The 19,205-nt window shown below is 40.3% G+C and overlaps 1 protein-coding gene across 1 annotated transcript in view; it reads right to left on the bottom strand.

Moving 5' to 3' along the window:
* ift122 (intraflagellar transport 122 homolog (Chlamydomonas)) overlaps positions 1 to 19,205 on the bottom strand; it is a 139,841-nt gene that overhangs the window by 105,589 nt on the left and 15,047 nt on the right. The window contains exons 4-9 of the mRNA XM_043708443.2: positions 18,747 to 18,825; positions 16,173 to 16,249; positions 14,267 to 14,333; positions 7,965 to 8,105; positions 6,912 to 6,987; positions 1,381 to 1,572 (exon numbers count right to left, since the gene is read on the bottom strand). Of these exons, the coding sequence (XP_043564378.1) occupies positions 1,381 to 1,572; positions 6,912 to 6,987; positions 7,965 to 8,105; positions 14,267 to 14,333; positions 16,173 to 16,249; positions 18,747 to 18,825 (632 nt within the window). The remainder of the gene's footprint in view (positions 1 to 1,380; positions 1,573 to 6,911; positions 6,988 to 7,964; positions 8,106 to 14,266; positions 14,334 to 16,172; positions 16,250 to 18,746; positions 18,826 to 19,205) is intronic.

The following is a 19,205-nucleotide window of genomic DNA, read 5'->3' as shown; positions in this document are numbered from 1 at the left end:
GGTGTGTAGGCCACCCTCATGCCAGTCGCCCCAAGAGCCAGATGGTGGGTAGGCCGTTCTGAGTGCTGTCGTCCCGAGAAGGGGTAATCGGGACGGGCTGTCCTAGAGGTGGTCGAAAGGTGTGTCAGAGCAGCTGACAGCCAGAAGGTGCGTAGGGGCAGGCTGAGATCCGGAAGGTTTATGGGCTACCCTGCACGCTGTCGTCTCAGGGAAGGGGACGGGCTGTCCTAGAGGTGTCCGGAAAGTGTGCCAGGATAGCCCACTGGCCGGACGGCGCATCTGGGTGGGTGACAGCTTGCTGGGTCTGTATTGTATGCACTTTTTTTTATGTAACTGGATTGGCTTTTTATGTACAAATGTCATTGTTGCTGTCTTGGCATATGTGAAACTGGGATTTGAGGTTTGTCCTCATTTCCCTGTAAACTGGTTGAACGGTAGGGTTTGGGGCCAGGCTTTGCTGCTCCTCTCCCTTGTAAAATTGTTGTTGTATACAGCTGTAAATCTTAACTGTTTTTCTGTAAACTCTCTTTTTTTTTAACTAAACAATTACAAGAGTTCCAGAGTGTTCATTCAGAGTCCTGGCTCTGATGAAGCCGGACTTGTGTCAAGTACTATGCACATGTAAGTAAAGGGTAACTTTATTTACTGGTCTGGTCTCTACAGTATTATTTCAGCTACAATATTGGATAAATATGAAATTGCAGCAATTAGGCTGGGTGGGGGTGATGGGACTGTTGCTGTCATCAGGTTAGAAGGTGACAGTGGGTGAACATGGATGTAAACAATGATGATCAGCAATAGCCAACATTGTTTCAACATGGGGTCAAACAGTAGCAATTCCATTACAACATTCAAAATAAACATGGTTGAAAACCTACTTCATTCATTCCCACCTCCACAATATTTTTAAGGACCAATATTAGGCTCCATGTAGCCTCATTTCCCTGTGTGTAGCTAACACCAACCACAGTCAACACTTGTTCCAGATATGGACCATGCACATGGAAAATCATGGTTTGCCAACTCACACTTGGTAATGTTTTCCTGACCTCCACATTAGAGGCTTTACAAAGCCACTAGACAATGTAAAGCTGGTGTTGCTTAGCCCAGCTTCCAAGTCACTGCTATGCAACTGGATGAACTTGAAAATGAAACAATGGTTTCAATGAATACTGTGGTTAAAGCAAAGATTTTGGCAATAGTCTTCAATCCATGATTCTCCCAGGACATATAGAGATATAGATGATCTCATGAATGCTGCTGGACGAACAAAACTAAATATTTAGCATTGTTATTATGATAGAATATTGACAGGGCTGGAGGTTTATAAATACTGCTTAAAGACTACATTTAGCGAAGATGAACTGAAAAAGGTCTTACTACATAATTGGAGTCTGGCTTCACCCTGCAAGTCCACACCCAGGATTGCTGTTCCCCAATGCTACCGAGACGAACTCCATCCTTTGTGTACAAAGAGACTTGTTTATCAGAGCCTCCCATCACAATATACTCCCCTTTTGAGAAGTAACTGACACAGCAGGGGTCAAAGTTTAGTGCTCTGTCTTTTCCAATCTGGAATGGAGATAGAATTCAATATTATCAAAAATGTAATCAATTCTATTAGCTACAGTTTTTCAACTGTAAACAATTTAAATATACAGGAAAACAATATTTCAAGTGTAACTAACAGCTCCACCTTGATAAGAATTTCTGAAAATTAAAGTTCTGTAAATTTAAAATAAGGAGTATACTCCAACAGTCCATGGCCACTGATGAAAATTACCTTTATTAGAACGACTTTTCAAGAATGAGGAAGTACAAGTCCTGCGTTGTAACCACCTTTAAATGATCCTATCCGTTATATATAAAAAAAAAGGTTAATTGAATATTGCCAGCAGGAAAGACACATTGCCAAAGGTATTAATCTTGTGCTCTTCAGACCAAATATGAGCTTATTAAATTTCAAACCAACAACAACATACTATTGCAGAAGAAAAAGGGTGGTTTTTGTGGTGATGGACTGAAATTGGTCATTCTTGTGTTTTTCCTAATGAATATAAGATGAAAAGCTTCAGCAATGTGCCTGTTATTTTGGCAACATCCAAGTTCTATACTACCAAGCGACTATTTGTAATCAAAAAGTGTTACCTGTTCAACTAATACTGCACAGCACAACCTGGAATTAGAGTTTCCAGTGCCATTACGTAATTCTCAATTAACAGCCCCGTGCGATCACAACTTTAGGACATCCCAAAGAAAATTACAGCCAAAGAAGTACTTTAAAGCATGGAGCAGCTTTGTAATATGTGTGGACAAATGACATTTACCATAAAGTGAAATATTTGTAATTTTCTTTTTGTTCATTCATGGAGGAAGGGCATCATTAGCAAGCCCAACAGCTACTGTCCTCAGTAATTGCCCTCAATGTGGTGGTGAGCTGCCCTTATAAACTAACTGCAGTTCAAGTGGTGAGTCGTCCTAACTGTAACATAAGGAGATCCATGATTTTGATGAATGAATGAGGAAGCTTCCAAAAGATGGTGTGTTCACTTTAAGGTCTTGTTCCCATGCATCTGATGTTCCTGTTCTTCTAGTTGCATGTGGTTGCAGATTTGCCAGAAGAAGCCATGAAGTATTATTACACTTTATAAAAGGTGCACACCACAACTACACTGCACTAATGGTGAAGGGAATGAATGCTTAAGGTAGTGGATGGGACAAGTGTTATAGAAAATGTACTCATCCAGGGAGTACACCTTAATACTGTTGACTTGCCTGTTGCAGATGTTGTAAATATTTTACTGAATTGAGTCACAATGAAATTTCAATTTGCTCTTCAGTCACAGTATTTATGCAAGTGTTCAGTTAAGATTCCGGTAAACGTAATCCCCAACCATCTCACATTTGATAGTATGACAGACGGAAGGTCAATAATGAAAGAGCAGAAGATAGTTGAGCCTAGAATATTACCCTAAGAAACTCCTGCAGAGATGTGCTTTGACAAATATGATTAGTCACCAACAATTACAACCAACTTCTTGTGTGCTAGGTATGACTCCAACCAAGGTAGGCTTTTTCCTTGATTCTCATTTCACTTCCAATTTTGCTCCTTGACCCTAAGGAGGAAAGCCTGCTTTTGTATCAAGGGCAGCCATGTGCCCCAAACTCTGGAATTCAGCAATTCTGTCCAAATTTGGGTCACCACAATTCAAACTGCCTTGGCTTTCAGCGTGCAGGCAGTTTGAATCGTGGTGAATAAATGCTGCTTGATTGCACTGGATTGTGCCTTCCATCATTTTGCTGATGATTAAGATTAGGCTGATGGATGCTAATCAGCAAAACTGAATTATCCTACTTTTTGTGGACAGAGCATTTTCCTATTTGTGAGGCAGATAGAGCTGTAGGTGTACTAGAACAACTTAGCGCTTGAGCACATAAATAATTTAGCATGACAAATGGGATATGATCATGATCATATCTTTTACATTTCCAGTGTAATGAACTGTTCCTTGATATCACGTGGATTGCACTAACTTGGATAATTTGGATAATTTGCAACTAAAACATGCTTTACCAAATTGGCATTTTTAAGTATGGCTGAGGATATTTCTGACATGCTCTCTATGCTCTTCAATTCAGTGTTCCCTCTATTTTCTGTATGCTGCAACGGACCAGCTTATTGTACTATGAGTTCCTTTAAGATTGGTACGGACATGCATATCAAGAAAGAACTGTTGCTTGTTTGCACTCTTTTGATTCCCTATGCTGCACATTCAGGGTTCTGGCATGCCCACACACCTACATACATTAATCCTAATTTAAACATGTTAATGTTTGTTAAACCAAATTAAATTGAGAAATATACATTCCATCAGGTTATATATCGTAGTGGAATACAATTATGCCACTGCTGATAGCCTCAGCTCATTATAAATGCCCGATTTTGAACAGCTAGATCTAATCTGAATTATTCCTATTTGAGAAGGACATTTGCCATGCACAAAGATATTGAGGGTATTCTCTGTGTAAACAAGAATTCACCTCCACAAGGTGAGTGTACAAGTAAATCACTTTGCTCGGCTAAAGTAGGATCCTCCCCAACAAACTGCCACAACCTGATCCAACAGATATTGCCTTCAGAAATCAGCCAGCTAGATCAATGCTGGTGCTTTTTATGATTAGATTAGATTACTTACAGTGTGGAAACAGGCCCCTCGGCCCCACAAGTCCACACCGACCCGCCGAAGCGCAACCCACCCACACCCCCACATTCACCCCCGACCTAACACTACGGACAATTCAGCATGGCCAATTCACCTGACCTGCACATCTTTGGACTGTGGGAGGAAACCGGAGCACCCGGAGGAAACCCACGCAGACACGGGGAGAACGTGCAAACTCCACACAGTCAGTCGCCTGAGGCGGGAATTGAACCCGGGTCTCTAGCGCTGTGAGGCAGCAGTGCTAACAACTGTGCCACCGTGCCGCCCATGATGGACATTCATATTTTGCCATGCTCAGTATTTGCCAAAGTTTTATCTGGTGCCATGAGACTACATTGGTTCTGGAGACTATGTTGAGATTTCCCAGATGCTTTGTTTCTGCTAGTTGTACACCATTATGCTGCTGCACTTGGAGGTTGCCACTGATGATGTTACCTAGCCAGGTAATGAAACGTCTGGATATCAAACCTACAGCTGAGTGAGCAAACCTACACCCTAAACCTCAACCTGAGCTACAAATCTTGCATTATGCTGCTGCCACGTGAGCTTCAGTTCTCTGGGTAGGGAAGGGTCAATTGGAAGTCTTGGTTGTGAAATTAAACTTCTGGGAAATGAGCCTCTGGTGGGTTGCGAGGGAATCATAAGCTACTTGGGAGATCAGAGTTTAGACTATGGTTAGAACAAATGAAGGAGCATTACTGTTCAAGATGTTTTAGCCAGTCCTCAGAACAGGAGTATAGCTGTAAAACATTGTCCATCTGTTTCAGTGTACCAACAAATAGGAAGAGAAATTTCTTGATGTTATTGAGCAAATGGTACTGCAAAATCAGGTGAAGATTAATCAGATGGTCAAATGTAAATAACTAAAAGTTGCTATCTGAATTGTGCCAGATGGAGAGATTGTGGTATAATGATAATGCCACTGTACTAAAAATCTAGATTTTGTTGCCAAGGTCTGCACTTGGGTTCAAATCTCACAATGCCTTCTAGTGGAATTTTATATTTAAAAAGTATTTAGACGATCACTTGAAGTGCCTTAGCATGCAAAGTTACAGGCCAAGTGCTGGAAAATGGTACTAGAGTAGATAGGTGCTTAAAAACTGGTACAAATACGATGGGCCAAATGGCCACTTTTCATGCAACTCTGATTCTCTCTCGTCTTAAGCCATATCTTTTGCCTTTTTCTAAGGGCTAGTTTTTGTTGCTAATCAAACTTGCCAGCAAAATTAAGTGCCCTTTTAAAGTAATTTTAAACTCTAATTCCTCCTCAACTCTTGCAATAAAGATAAACTTTCTATGCTTCATCATTTCAAGTTTGAACTTGCGAGATTTTAAGAATCTCTTTTTTTGTTAATTTTGCTCTCTTGATCCATTATTTTTCCTTTCCCTCCTTTCATTTCCCTTTTAAAAGATGTTGTTATATTAAAAGTTAGTGTTTTTATTCATCCCGAATTTAGTTATGTCAGATTTGTAAAATGTTGTAAGATGCCCTGTTTACTTCAGCCTGAAATGCCCTATTTCCACCCCACTGTTACTATGAGAATTTACCAGGACGTTGCCGGGTACGGAAAGTTCAAATTATGAAGAAAGGTTGGATAGGCTGGGACATTTTTCACTGGAGCATAGGGGGTTGAGAGGCGATCTGATAAAAGTTTATAAAATAATGAGAGGTACAGAGTTAATAGTAGTTGCCTTTTCCCTAGGATGGCAGATTTCAAGACTAGGTGAGAGGTCAGAGACTTAAAAAAGACATGAGAGGCAATTTTTTTTTTTAACAAAAGGGTGATTTCCTGAACTTCCTGAGAAAGCGGTGGTTGAGAGTACAATTACAACATTAAAAGACATTTGGATAGTTACACAAATAGTAAAGGTTTGGAGAGATATGGGCCAGGAACAGGCAGGTGGGACTAGTTTAGTTTGGGATTACGTTTGGCATGGATTGGTTTCCGTGCTGTATGAGTCTATGACTCTATAACTCACATTTTCAACAAACTGGGCCATGATTCTTGTTTCGAGCTGCTGGTGCATGGATAGTTTTAACTAACAGAAGACACCATTAGATTTGTTTATTCTTTCATGTGAAGTAGATGTCACTGGTAAGGCCACCATTTGTTGCCTTTCCCTAAATGCACCTGAAATGAGTGACTTATCATGTTATTTCAGAGGATAGTTAAGAGTCAATCTTGCTACTGTGGGTCTGGAGTCAGTCCAGATAAGAACAACAAATTTCCCTCCATTAATCAAATTCCTGGATTTTACTGGCGAATGCTTAGTTCAGTACGCCTTTACTGTGAGTTCAATCCCCACACCAGCTGAGATTACGATGAAGGACTCTCTTTCTCAACCTCTCACATTGCCTGAGGTGTGCTGGCTCTCATGTTTAACTATCACCAATCCTTTCTCTATAATGAGACAGCAGCTCTATGGTCTGATAAGACTACTGCGACTTGACTTGACACCTTTACTGGGCTCAGTAGTTAAACTGATACTTAACCTGTATGCTTCATCTATTTCATTTGATTAAATGTTACTTTCTGACTAGGAAAGAAAGCTGTATATTTGTATTTATGACAGCTAAGTGTGACATAGGAGCTGTGTCAAGAGGGACATTATTTTTCATAAATGATGTATGCAACTTCCAAAACTCATCCTCTGTAGCATTCTTTCAGAAATGCTTCCCAGACATACCTGTTTCCCACTCAGTTGGTAAAAGGAAAGTCGCTGCCCCCAGTCCGCCACAGCTAAGATGTCTGTGTGTTCATCTCTGTACAAACCAAAATCAAAAGTCAGAAGAACCTCACTGACTAATATCTATGACTCATGATCGAGTTATTCCATAACCACTTGTCTTATTTATTGAGGCACAAAAAGAAATCCTTCTGAAAGACAACAAACCTGAACTTCAGATGAAATAGGAAATAAGTTTGAATGTTCCAGAATGTTTAAATCTGACATTCTTAAATATTGTGAAATAAATACAGAATTAAACTGTTACTGACAGGAGACAATGATTTGGTTGTATGGAAGAGATATTCACTGCAATCGTTTTGCAGCATTTCTGAGGAGAGAAAGGAAACATTGGATGCACAGTTGCTCCTTTCCCAATGTATCCACTGTCAGGATGTAGAATGGGTAAATCGAAGTACTGTGAATAAAAAAGGGGTTCATGTGTGAACTCCCTTTTTTTATGAACTGTCTTAAAAGAAAGCATGTCAGTTGAAAATGACAACTGTCTTTCAACCTGTCGCCTTTAGATAATATCAAGTGCTCTCACTTCAGTTACATCACATACTATTGGACAGCAAAGTTCTCCCTGCTTTGCATAAACAAAATACAACTTCAAAACTGCATTAATATTTTCTCATTTTCAATGTCATTCACTATCATTGAGTTTAAATTTCCTGCTCAGTGCTGATTAGGGTTCAACTCTGGATTTTATTTTCTTCTGAAAAATTGTGTAATTGACTGATACATTTGGTTGAGACTATCCAAACACAATTTCTTATCCTCTAATAGCCAGGAAATAAAGAAGATTTTCATCTCATTCATCTTAAGCTAAGCCACTTTGTGATCTAAAGGCATTTCTGGTAACCTGCATAATCCACAACAAAAAGTTTTGTTTTTGCTATCTATAATTCACATTAATATAAATCAAACAAGGTATTGAGCTTTGAAGAGGAACCATCTGAAAAGCATGAAAAGGGTTTGCTCCAATTCACTAGAGTGCACTTCATTACTTACTTGGATGGATTCCAGCAAATTGACCAGATTGGGACAGCACCAGGTCGCTCAATTCTCACTTTCTCTTCTCCACTCTTACTTCGAATGCTGACAATACCATTAAACAGGCTAATGGCCAGATACTGACCATCATTTGTCCAACTAGCAAAGAAGCAGAAATAAGAACAAGTTTAGAAAGCAGTTTCAAGGGGGCAAAGTTAGTGATAGCATTTTAAAACTGCTGTTACTGAATTTTGAAAAGATTTCTATCTTGTCTTGAAGTCATTGACCCCCTTCTGGGATATGCTGTGATCTATACAGGCTATTGGATGGGTAGTGTTCCATACTGGGATCATTTGGTGGCTTAGTGGCTCAGAGGTGAGCACTGCTGCCTCATAGCACCAGGGACCCGAGTTCAATTCCAGCCTCGGGCAACTGGCTGTGTGGAGTTGCACAATTATCCCTGTGTCTGTTTCGGTTTCTTCCAGGTGCTCCGGTTTCCTCCCACAATCCAAAGATGTGCAGGTTAAATGGATTAGCCATAGGAAATACAGGGATTTTGGGGGGGTGGGGGTGAGTCTGGGTGGAGCGCTGTTCAGAGAGTTGGTGTGGACTTGTTGGGCAGAATGGCCTGTTTCCACACTGTAGGGATTCTATGACATTTGGCTAGTATATAATAATCTGGTACCTATTACAGCTGCCTGCTACTCCACAGCCAGCATGTAGATCCTTTGAAGTAGGAGTAAAGCTCGATAGCCCGATTGAAATACAACATTTTCCAAATACAAAGCAAAGCCAAGTGGTGTATTTGAATTAGTGGTCCAGAGACAAAAACCACTGCTCTGGGAACATGAGTTCAAATCCCACCATAGCAGATTCTGGATTAGTGGTGCTGGAAGAGCACAGCAGTTCAGGCAGCATCCAAGGAGCTTCAAAATCGACGTTTCGGGTAAAAGCCCTGTTCTTACCTCCCACCATAGCAGATCCCACCATTAAATATATATACCTGAAAGAAGAGCTGCCATCGTCACTTTATCTGGCTGACATGTGACTCCAGATCCACATCAATGAGTGTTCTGAAATGGTCTAGCAAGCCAATAAGTTGTAGCAAGCCACTAAGTTGTACCAAACCAGTATAATGTCTGATGAAAGTAATGAAAATGGATAGACTACCTAGTGCTGATCCATGCACTGGAACAATAATGGCACACATCAGTTGGAGATATAAACATCCTCTTTACTAACATCTAGAACTGTTGAAACAACAGCCTAACAGTCATTTTCATGGAATGATACCTCATAGGCAGTGTCCCAGAACCCACCATCAGCATCCCAGGTTATGTCCTGTCCCAATGGTGGGTCAAACCCAGAGAGGTGGCCAGCTTAGTGATATACAATCTTGACAGGACTGGCGTGGGGCTCCTAACACAGACTCTGGACCCAAGTCATGTGGTATCAGGTCAAACATTGGCAAGGAGACTGCCTGCTGATTACTGCTTGCTATCATCCACTCTACCCTGCCTTGGTGATGAATCAGTACAGCATTTAGAGGAAGCACACAGCGAGCATGCAGAATGTACACTATGTGGGGAACTTCAACATCAATTACTAAGGTTGGCTTGGTAGCACCACTACTGACTGAACTGGTCAAGTCCTAAATGACATGCACACCTGGCAATGACAGTATCAGTGAGAGTGACCACTGCACAATCCTTGTGAAGGCAAAGTCTCACCTTCACATTGAGGATACTCTTCATCGATTTATCATGCTAAATCAAACAGATTTGACACTTCCAAATTGGGAAACCATGGGGAGCTGTGGGCCATCAGCAGCAACTAAATTGTATTTAATAACCTCATGGCCCTGCAAATCTCCATTCTACCATTACTAACAGTGATCAACCAAACTTGAATGAAATGAGCAGGAGAGCATGCCAGGAGCACCATGAAGCATACCAAAAAAAGGAACAATATTTTGGTGAACCTACAATACAGAACCCCTGCATGCCAACAGTGGAAGCAGCATATAATAGACAGATCTAAATGATCGCTAACCAATAGATTAGATCTTAGCTCTGTATCCCTATCACATTCAGCAGTGAATGATAGTGAATAATTAAAGACCTCAGTGGAGGAGGAAGCTCCACAAATATCCTCAACTCTCAAAAATGGAGCAGCACATGACAATCGTGCAAAAAAGCAGGCCAAAGTTTCTGTGGGGACAACTTTCAGTCAGCAATGTTGCGTGGATGATCAATCCTGGCCTCCTCGAAGTTCCCAGAATCAAAGATGCCAGTTTTCAACCAAGTTAAAAATCACACAACACCAGGTTATAGTCCAACAGGTATAGTCAAACCTGTTGGACTATAACCTGGTGTTGTGTGATTTTTAACTTTGTACACCCCAATCCAACACCGGCATCTCCAAATCATGACAGTTTTCAACCAATTTGATTCACTCCATGCTCTACTAAGAAATGGTTGAAATGCAAAGGTCATTATTTTTGGATAAAATCTTCAGCTGTTTCATCAATAACCTTCTCTCCATTAAAACTAAACTACTCCCAACTACCTGTTCCTGGCCTATATCCCTCCAAACCTTTCATATTCATGTACTTACCCAAATGTTTTTCAAACATTGTAAATGTACCCACATCCAGCACTTCCTCAGGAAGTTCATTCCACATGCAAATCCTTTTAAAATCTCTCTCCTCTCACCTTAAAAATGTGCCCCCTATTCTTGAAATCCCCTATCCTAGGGAAAAGACAACTACCATTACCTCTATCTATACCCCTCATGATTTTATAAACGTCTATAAGGTTGACCCTCAACCTCCTAGGCTTCAGCAAAGTAAGTCCCAGCCTATTCAGTCTTTCTTTATAAAAGGCTTCAAACCTTCCATATTCGGCAACATCCTGCTAAGTCTCTTCTGAACCCTCTCCAGTTTAATAATACCTTTCCTCTAACTGGGCGACCAGAAGTATTTCAGAAGAGCCACCAATGTCCTGGACAGACAACTTCAGCATAACTTCCCAACTTCTATACTCAAAGTACAGAGCAACGAAGGCAAGCGTGGTAAATGCTTTTTTTAACCACCCTGTCTATATGTGATGCAATGGCATGCCGACATTAGTCAAGAAACTTGAGAATTACTGCAAGTGTTACAAAAGTCTTTTCACACATTTTTTTTCATACATGGGGTGTGACCATTTCTGATGAGGCCAGTGTTTATTGGCCATCCATAAATGATCTGAAGAAGGTGGTGCCTTCTTGAGCTGCTGCAGTCCTTGTTGTATAGATACACCCACAGTGCTTTTGGAGAGGAAGTTCCAGGATTTTGACCCACTGACAGTGAAGGATAGGACAATAATTGTAAGTGAAGATGGTGTGTTACTTGGAGCAGAACTTGCAGGTTGTTCATTTTGGAAGGGAGAACAAAAAAGACTTATTTAAATGGAGAAAAACTGCAGAAAGCTGTAACACATTGGGACTTTTGGTGGGGGGGGGGTGGAATGTGTACATGAAACACAGACAGCTAGCACACAGATGCAGCAGGTATCAGGAAAGCTAATGGCCCTTATTTCCATTGGATTGAAGTATAAGAGTAGGGAAATCTTACTACAACTGTACAAGATACTGGTGAGATCATATCTGGAGTACTGTAAGCAGTTTTGGTCCTCTTCTTAAAATATATTTTAAGAAAAAGAATTATGTAACTGAACCCCTATTTGAAACAAAACAGAATCCAACCTGCTTCTTGATATTCACTGGCAATGCCAACATAGATTTCACCCATTATCAACATATTGGATGCTACTACTGACCAGAAACTGAACCAAACCACCTTTACAAATACAATGGCTACAGTACAATATAGTGCAATATGATAGCAGTACAAATCCAACCTGGCCAATTTCTATGTTAATTACCCATACTGTCATTGGCATTGCACCAGCTGTAGAGCAGATTAGGAAGCAGTTATGTCCTTTAGTACTGAACCAGCTTGGCCAGTACTGATGCTACTGCTCCAAAAACTCCAACCAATGTAAAATCTGCATCCTTGCCACCTCTGTGCTTTCTCCAAGTGTTGCTCAACATGGAAAAGTACTGACTTGATCCTTTCAATAGTTACAATAGTTGCCAGAGGCTGAAACTTTTGCAGCAAGTAAGTCACACCCTGACAATGCAAAGCCTTCTCCATGATCCACAAGGTACAGGTCAGGATCACTTGATCGGATGATTGCAATACTCAAGAAGTTCAACACCATTAAGATCAATGCAGTCCACTTCATTGGTTACAAAAACTGAAAGAACTGCAGATGCTGGAGATCAAAACCACTATCTAAAGATATGATGCAGTAATTCAAAAAGGCTCCTTCAACAGCACCATCCAAACTTCTACCAGCTAAAAAGATAAGGGCAGCATACTCATGGCTGAAATAGGAGTAGGAGTAGGAGTTACCTGCTCTATCAATCAACAAGCTCGTGGCCCAGGTCCACATTCCTGCATGTCCTAAGTCTGCTACTAGTCATGGGTGGGTGGGTGGGTCTGTCTGTCTGTCTGTCTGTCTGTCTGTCTGTCTCAGTCTTGAATATATACAAGGACTTGGCCCCCCCAGCTCTCTGCGGCCAGAGGATCCAAAGAGTCACACTCTGAGAAGTAATTCCTCTTCATCTCAGTCTTAAGTTGGCATCTGCTACTTCTGAGATTATGCCATCTGGTCCCAGACTCTCCCATGCCAGATGATGGGCTCTTGCCTGAAACATCAATTCTCCTGCTCCTTGGATACAGCCCTGAATTGCTGTGCTTTTCCAGCATCCCACTCTCGACTCTGATCTCCAGCATCTGCAGTCCTCATTTTGTCCATGATGGAAAACATCCTCTCAGCATTTATTCTGTCAGCCCCTTAAGAATCTTATCATCTTTCATCCTTTCAAATTCTAATGAGTAGAGTCCCAATCTGTTTAGCCTTTCCTCATAGGTCAATCCCTCCATACCAGAGATCATCCTCGTGAACTTTCTCTGAACTGCTTTCAATGAAATAATATATTTTCTTAAATAAGAGAACCAAAACTATTTACAGTACTCCAGATGTGATCTCACCAGCATCTTGTACAGTTGTAGTAAGATTTCCCTACTCATACTTCAACCCAATGGAAAGAAGGACCATTAGCTTTCCTGACACCTGCTGCATCTGTGTGCGAGCTTGCTGTCTGTGTTTCATGCACACATTACCCCCCCCTACCCCCAGTGTTACAGCTTTCTGCAGTTTTTCTCCATTTAAATAAAATACTTTTTGTTCTCCCTTCTAAAATGAACAACCTGCAAGTTCTGCTCCAAGTAACACACCATCTTCACTTACAATTATTGTCCTGTCCTTCACGGTCAGTGGGTCAAAATCCTGGAACTTCCTCTCTAACACTGTGGGTGCACCTATTCAACAAGGACTGCAGCAGCTCAAGAAGGCACCACTTTCTCCAGGTCATTTATGGATGGCCAATAAACACTGGCCTCATCAGAAATGGTCACATCCCTTGAATGAAAGAAAAAATGTGTGAAAAGACTTCTGTAACACTTGCAGTAATTCTCAAGTTTCTTGGCCAATGTCGGCATACCATTATTCAAGTACTATGACTAAAAAGCTCCAGAAAATGCTATTTTTAAGTCTGATATATTTTTCTCAATGGTGGATGGGAAGGTAGAAGTCCCAGACAAGGTCCAAACTCTGTCATTTTCATGTGCTGGTCCTAGTGAGAACCATCTTAAAACTGAAGGTAATTTTTGCTGAATGATTCTCCAATGATCCTGGAATAAATTTGCTTCATTAGAAGTTGCAGAACCCTGCACACTGTAACTTGCTGTATGCCAATCCAGTGAGATTATGACAGCTATGTTTCTGATTTTAGCCAATTTAAGAAGCAAGAAAATTTATTTAAAATCTGGATGTATTTTTATAACCATACATGTGCTAATCATGACGTTCATGCATGTCCTACGCACAAATGTATTAAATGTTTCTGAATCACTCTGATATAAACACAGTTTCTTTTAAAGTCGTGACTGTAGCAAAGATATTGCACAGTATGATACATTTGTGATTCTCTTTACAGATGCACACAGTAATCCTTCAGCCCATAATGAAAAAAACTGTCTAGAATAAGCAAATTGAATGATGGATCTGTGGTGTTTAAATGGAATTGGATCAAAGGAGATGCAGACACCCAGTTTATAATTACAACTCTGAAGCTCAATTTGCAATCAGCTTTGGGAATATGTTTAAAGCCAAAGGCAGCAATGATATGAGCAGCAAAGACTGGATTACCTGCAGCAGGTGATTTTGCTGTTGACTTTGTGCTTGGAGACAGATTTCTGCTCTGGCGACCACAAACCTGCAATTAATTCATTTTAAATAGAGGCAAAGGAAATCAAATTCAAAATTTTTACAGACTCTAAATTAATTCAACCATTCTTTGAGCTCAAATTTTTGTCTCTAGTCTTTCTGCAGTACTCATTTCAAAACAGGGATCTGGCAAACAGCAAAGAAGGCTGAGAGAATCATAGAATCCCCACAGTGTGGAAACAGGCCATTCGGCCCAACAAGTCCACACCAACCCTCTGAATAGTATCCCACACAGACCCATTCCCCCACCATATTATTCTACATTTCCCATGACTAATGCACTTAACCGACACATCCCTGAACACTATGGGCAATTTACCATGGCCAATTCACCTGAGATTTCAGAAAGTGACAGACAATTTTGTGGAAAAGACAGAAAAGTATCAGATGTAATTTAATATCAAGAAGCATAAAGGAATGAACTTTGGAAGGAAAAATTGAGAATGGGTGTATACACTAAATAGGAAGACACTGAGGATGTCAACTAATTTAAAATGACTTGGTCTGAAAGGTAGACGAAGGATGTAAAGGCATCGAATTCCTACAATATGTACATGAGTCCTTTTTAAATTAGTATGTAAGAAGCCCGAAAGTTTTGTGAATAATTCAGAAATGAAGAATGAACCAAAGCAGATAGAGGAATAAAATACGGGGCGTCTCGGCCACAATGACCATAATAACATAATCCAAATGAAATAACTCCTTAGAGGCTGGTATCCCAATCAGGGAATTCATATTCTACCTGACGTCCACCTGGCAGACCTCATTACAATCGCTAAAGTAACATACTTTAAAATAATACCTGAGAAGGATGGAAGCAAAAGACAAAGACTCAATAATAAACTGCAGAAATGCCTATTTTGAAAGTCTAAAACTTGGTAAAACTGGGAAACAACAATGGAGAACAGTAATGAGAATCATTTAAAGCAGTTTATAAAGCAGAACAGCTATACTGACAAAGGGTGATTAGAATCAAAATTAAACTTTTTAGACAGCATCTTCCAAATCCACGACCACTACTGTCTAGAAAGACAAGAGCAGCAGATACATAGGAGCGTCACCATCTGCAAGTTTCCCTCCAAGCCACTCACCATCCTGACCTGGAACCATATTACCAGGTACTAGAATTTAGAGAATTTGGAGTCACTACAGTGTGGAAACAGGCTATTTGGCCCAACAAGTCCACACCGGCCCTCCTAAGTGTACCCCACTCAGACCCATTCCCCTCCTCTATTACTTTACATTTCCCCTGACTAATGCACCTAATCTACACATCCCTGAACACTATGGGTGATTTTAGCATGGCTAATTCACCTAATCTGCACATCTTTGGACTGTGGGAGGAAACCGGAGCACCTGGAGAAAACCCACGCAGACACAGGGAGAATGTGCAAACTCCACACAGACAGTTTGCCAGAGGCTGGAATCAAATTCGGCTCACTGGCGTTGTGAGGAAGCAGTGCTAACCACCTAGTCCCCCCCTCCCCCCCCCAATCAAAATCCTAAAACTCCCTCCCAAACAGAAGATTGAGGGTGTACCTACACCAAATGTCTGCAGCGGTTCAACAGGTCACTCTCACCCTCAAGAGCAATTAAGGATGGGCAATAAATGCTGGCCCAGTCAGAGAAACCTACATTCTATGAATGAATAAAGAAAACCTGCCCTGATTATTTATATATTAATTCTGCCCACTCACTTTGGATTAGACAAATTGCTATTTCCAACAAAAAAAAATTACATAAAGCTAAATTAAATCATTAACATATAATAAAAACACAAATGTAACAATTTTCTAAATTTTAAAAAAACATTGAAAGAGCAACTTACCAAAGTCACTGGAGGAACAGGATGCCAGTTGGTGAGTGACTGGGTTGTATGCGATGCACTGAATGGAATCATTATGTCTGTAAGTAATAAACTCAGTTATTGCAAATTATAAAGTTACAGAGATATACAACACAGAAACAGGCCTTTCCATCCAACCTATCCATGTCAACCAGATATCCTAAATAAATCTATTCCCATTTGCCAGCATTTGGTCCATATACCACTATACCCTTCCTATTCATATCCCCATCCTGATGCCTTTTAAATTAATTGTTCCCACCTCCACCACTTCCTCTGGCAGCTCATTCCATACATGCACCACCCTCTGCATGAAAAGGTTGCCCCTTAGGTCACTTTTATATCTTTCCCCTGTCACCTTAAACCTATGTCCTCTAATTTTTGACTCCCCCACCATGGAGAAAAGACCTTGTCTATTTACCCTATCCATGCCCCTCATTGTTTTAATAACCTCTATAACATAATCCCCCAGCCTCCAACACTCCAGAGAGAATAGTCCCAGCCTATTCAGCATCTCCCTGTAGCTCAAACCCTCCAACCCTGGCAATATCCTTGTAAACCTTTTTTGAACCCTTTCAAGTTTCACAACATTCTTCCTATAGCAGGGAGATCAGAATTGCATGCAACATTCTAAAAGTGGCCTAACCAATGTCCTGTACAGCTGTGACATGGCCTCCCAACTCCAATAAAGGCAAAGTTAAATGATAAAGGGTCTTCTCTAATTCTGAGAAACATGAAATAAGAAGTGTCCACAGGTGCTTCTGAGCTGCTGTATGTTTCTATTACAGAAAGTTATCTTGGAGTCTCGCTCTTGATAGCTCCATTACAAATTAACACACATACTCGTACAGTTTCAACATACAACTTATACTACCTCTGCCCCAGAAGATGGATGGAGATACTGTTTTTGTCTGTTGTCTATAAACAATGTACCTCAAAAGCTAATGGCCAAATATCAATGAAATATGGTACATCGATAAGGTACTGCCCAAGGATGAAATGTCTAGTTTTTGACACAGATAGAGATTCAGATTCAAATCCTGTATTGACAGATGGAATAATTTTTCTTTAGAATGCTCTGGATTATCCAGGTGCTTTGGTAGAGCTGTCACATCTGTCAAAATGTGAGAAGAGTTTCAAAAGTAGGTTATTAGATTGAGAATTGGTCTGAAGCCTCCTCAATGTGATGAAAGCTCTTAGAACATAGAACATAGAAGAATACAGCGCAGTACAGGCCCTTTGGCCCTCGGTATTGCGCCGATCCAAGCCCACCTAACCTACACTAGCCCACTATCCTCCATATGCCTATCCAATGCCCGCTTAAATGCCCATAAAGAGGGAGAGTCCACCACTGCTACTGGCAGTGCATTCCATGAACTCACGACTTGCTGAGTAAAGAAAATAATAAAAATATTTATCTTCTCCACATTTTAGTTGTTCAACAACAACCAGGTAAAGGAAATCTTCAAGGTGTTGAGTTAACACAGTGTGATGCAGGTATGCATCGTAATTAGCCTGAGTTAACATTCATACCTCAAACAGCTATGCAAAAAAAAAAAAGGTCACTATCATTTTGCAGATTGAGAAATCTTCTGTGTACAAACGGACTTGTGTGGTTCCTAAATTACAACACTGATTAACTTCAAAATTATTTCACAGGGTACTTCACAGGGTGTAAAATGCTTTGAAACATCTAATGTTCTTCAAGAGCACAAAATAAGTTATCTTTTTTTCAAGCACATAGCATGTCCTTAAATGTTCTGATGATGACAACAGTTGGTGGAATTTGAATTCAACTCAGAAAATCTGGAATTTAAAAAGTTAGGCTGAGTAATGGTGACCTTGAAACTATCGTTGGCTATACTAAAAGTCCATATTGATTGCTGTAGTCCTTTAAGGCAGGAAATATGCTGTCCTTACTCGGACTTTTATGCAATGGTTTCACACAATTCAATGATTTGCTAGGATATTTGAGAGAATGCTTAAAACCAATATATCTGAATTCATGTATCGACCAGACTAGCTATGGCAGATTTCACTCCCCAAAAGACATTACTGAATCAGTAATGGGTTTTCAATAGTTTTCCAGTAGTTTCATAATTATCATGACTGAAACTGGAATTTATTGCAGTTTATTTACTTAATCGAATTCAAATTCTCCAGCTGCTGTGAAATTTGAATTTGTGCCTTCAGATCATTAATCCAGATCTCTGGATTACTAGTCCAGTAAAATAACCACCATGCTAATTTACCCACTGATTCTCTATTCTTCACTTCCCTCCCACTTTGGATCTATAACCCTTGGCTCACTGCTCCTTGGAGAGTTTCAGCCTGAGACTATCAATTGTTTTGGTCTTCCACTTTCTGCCCCAACTTCCCCTGGACCTGTCAGCAATGCTGAGGGAAAGTTAGTGACAATTTTTATTTTATTTTTGTTTCTTTTTACAGAAAGATCCAATAATTGCATTAATGACACCAGCTTTAAAGTCATAATCTGCTTTTCACTTGCATATAAATATTTTCAGTTTAGGAGAAAAATAAATAAGTAAAACTCACGTATATTTCAAGATGCCTTCCAGTTTTGAAGTCCAGATTATAATGCTCTTGTCAGTGGAACCCGATGCAAATCGTTTACCTGATGAAAGATTGCAGAATCTAAGTAGGGTAATTTCTGTCCAATGTGCTATCACCATGATGAATGAAGGTAGCCCAACACATCTGCACATATGTTCATAAGTGGGCTCTTTATGTAAGCCATATGATATCACAAATTAGCATGAGCAAATCTGCCTGAAGGTAGAGCACAAGGATTAACAGAATTTCAGGCCAGTTCTGGGTATAGTGTCATACATCTCCTTGCACAGAATCCAGGGACTTTGTAAATAAGTGAACCGTCTAAACTCATAGCAAAGAAACATTATGGGAAGGAAACACAACAAAATTAAAATCAAATCAAAATAATTGTCAGTCTTGATTCAGACTGAAAAGGTTTATATGCTGGGAATGTCAGAATGT

Source organism: Chiloscyllium plagiosum, unplaced genomic scaffold (assembly GCF_037043375.1).
Source record: "Chiloscyllium plagiosum isolate Xiang-an unplaced genomic scaffold, Cpla_swu_hap1 HiC_scaffold_14, whole genome shotgun sequence".
Lineage (NCBI taxonomy): Eukaryota > Metazoa > Chordata > Chondrichthyes > Orectolobiformes > Hemiscylliidae > Chiloscyllium > Chiloscyllium plagiosum.
This window is presented reverse-complemented; position numbering and strand designations above follow the sequence as displayed.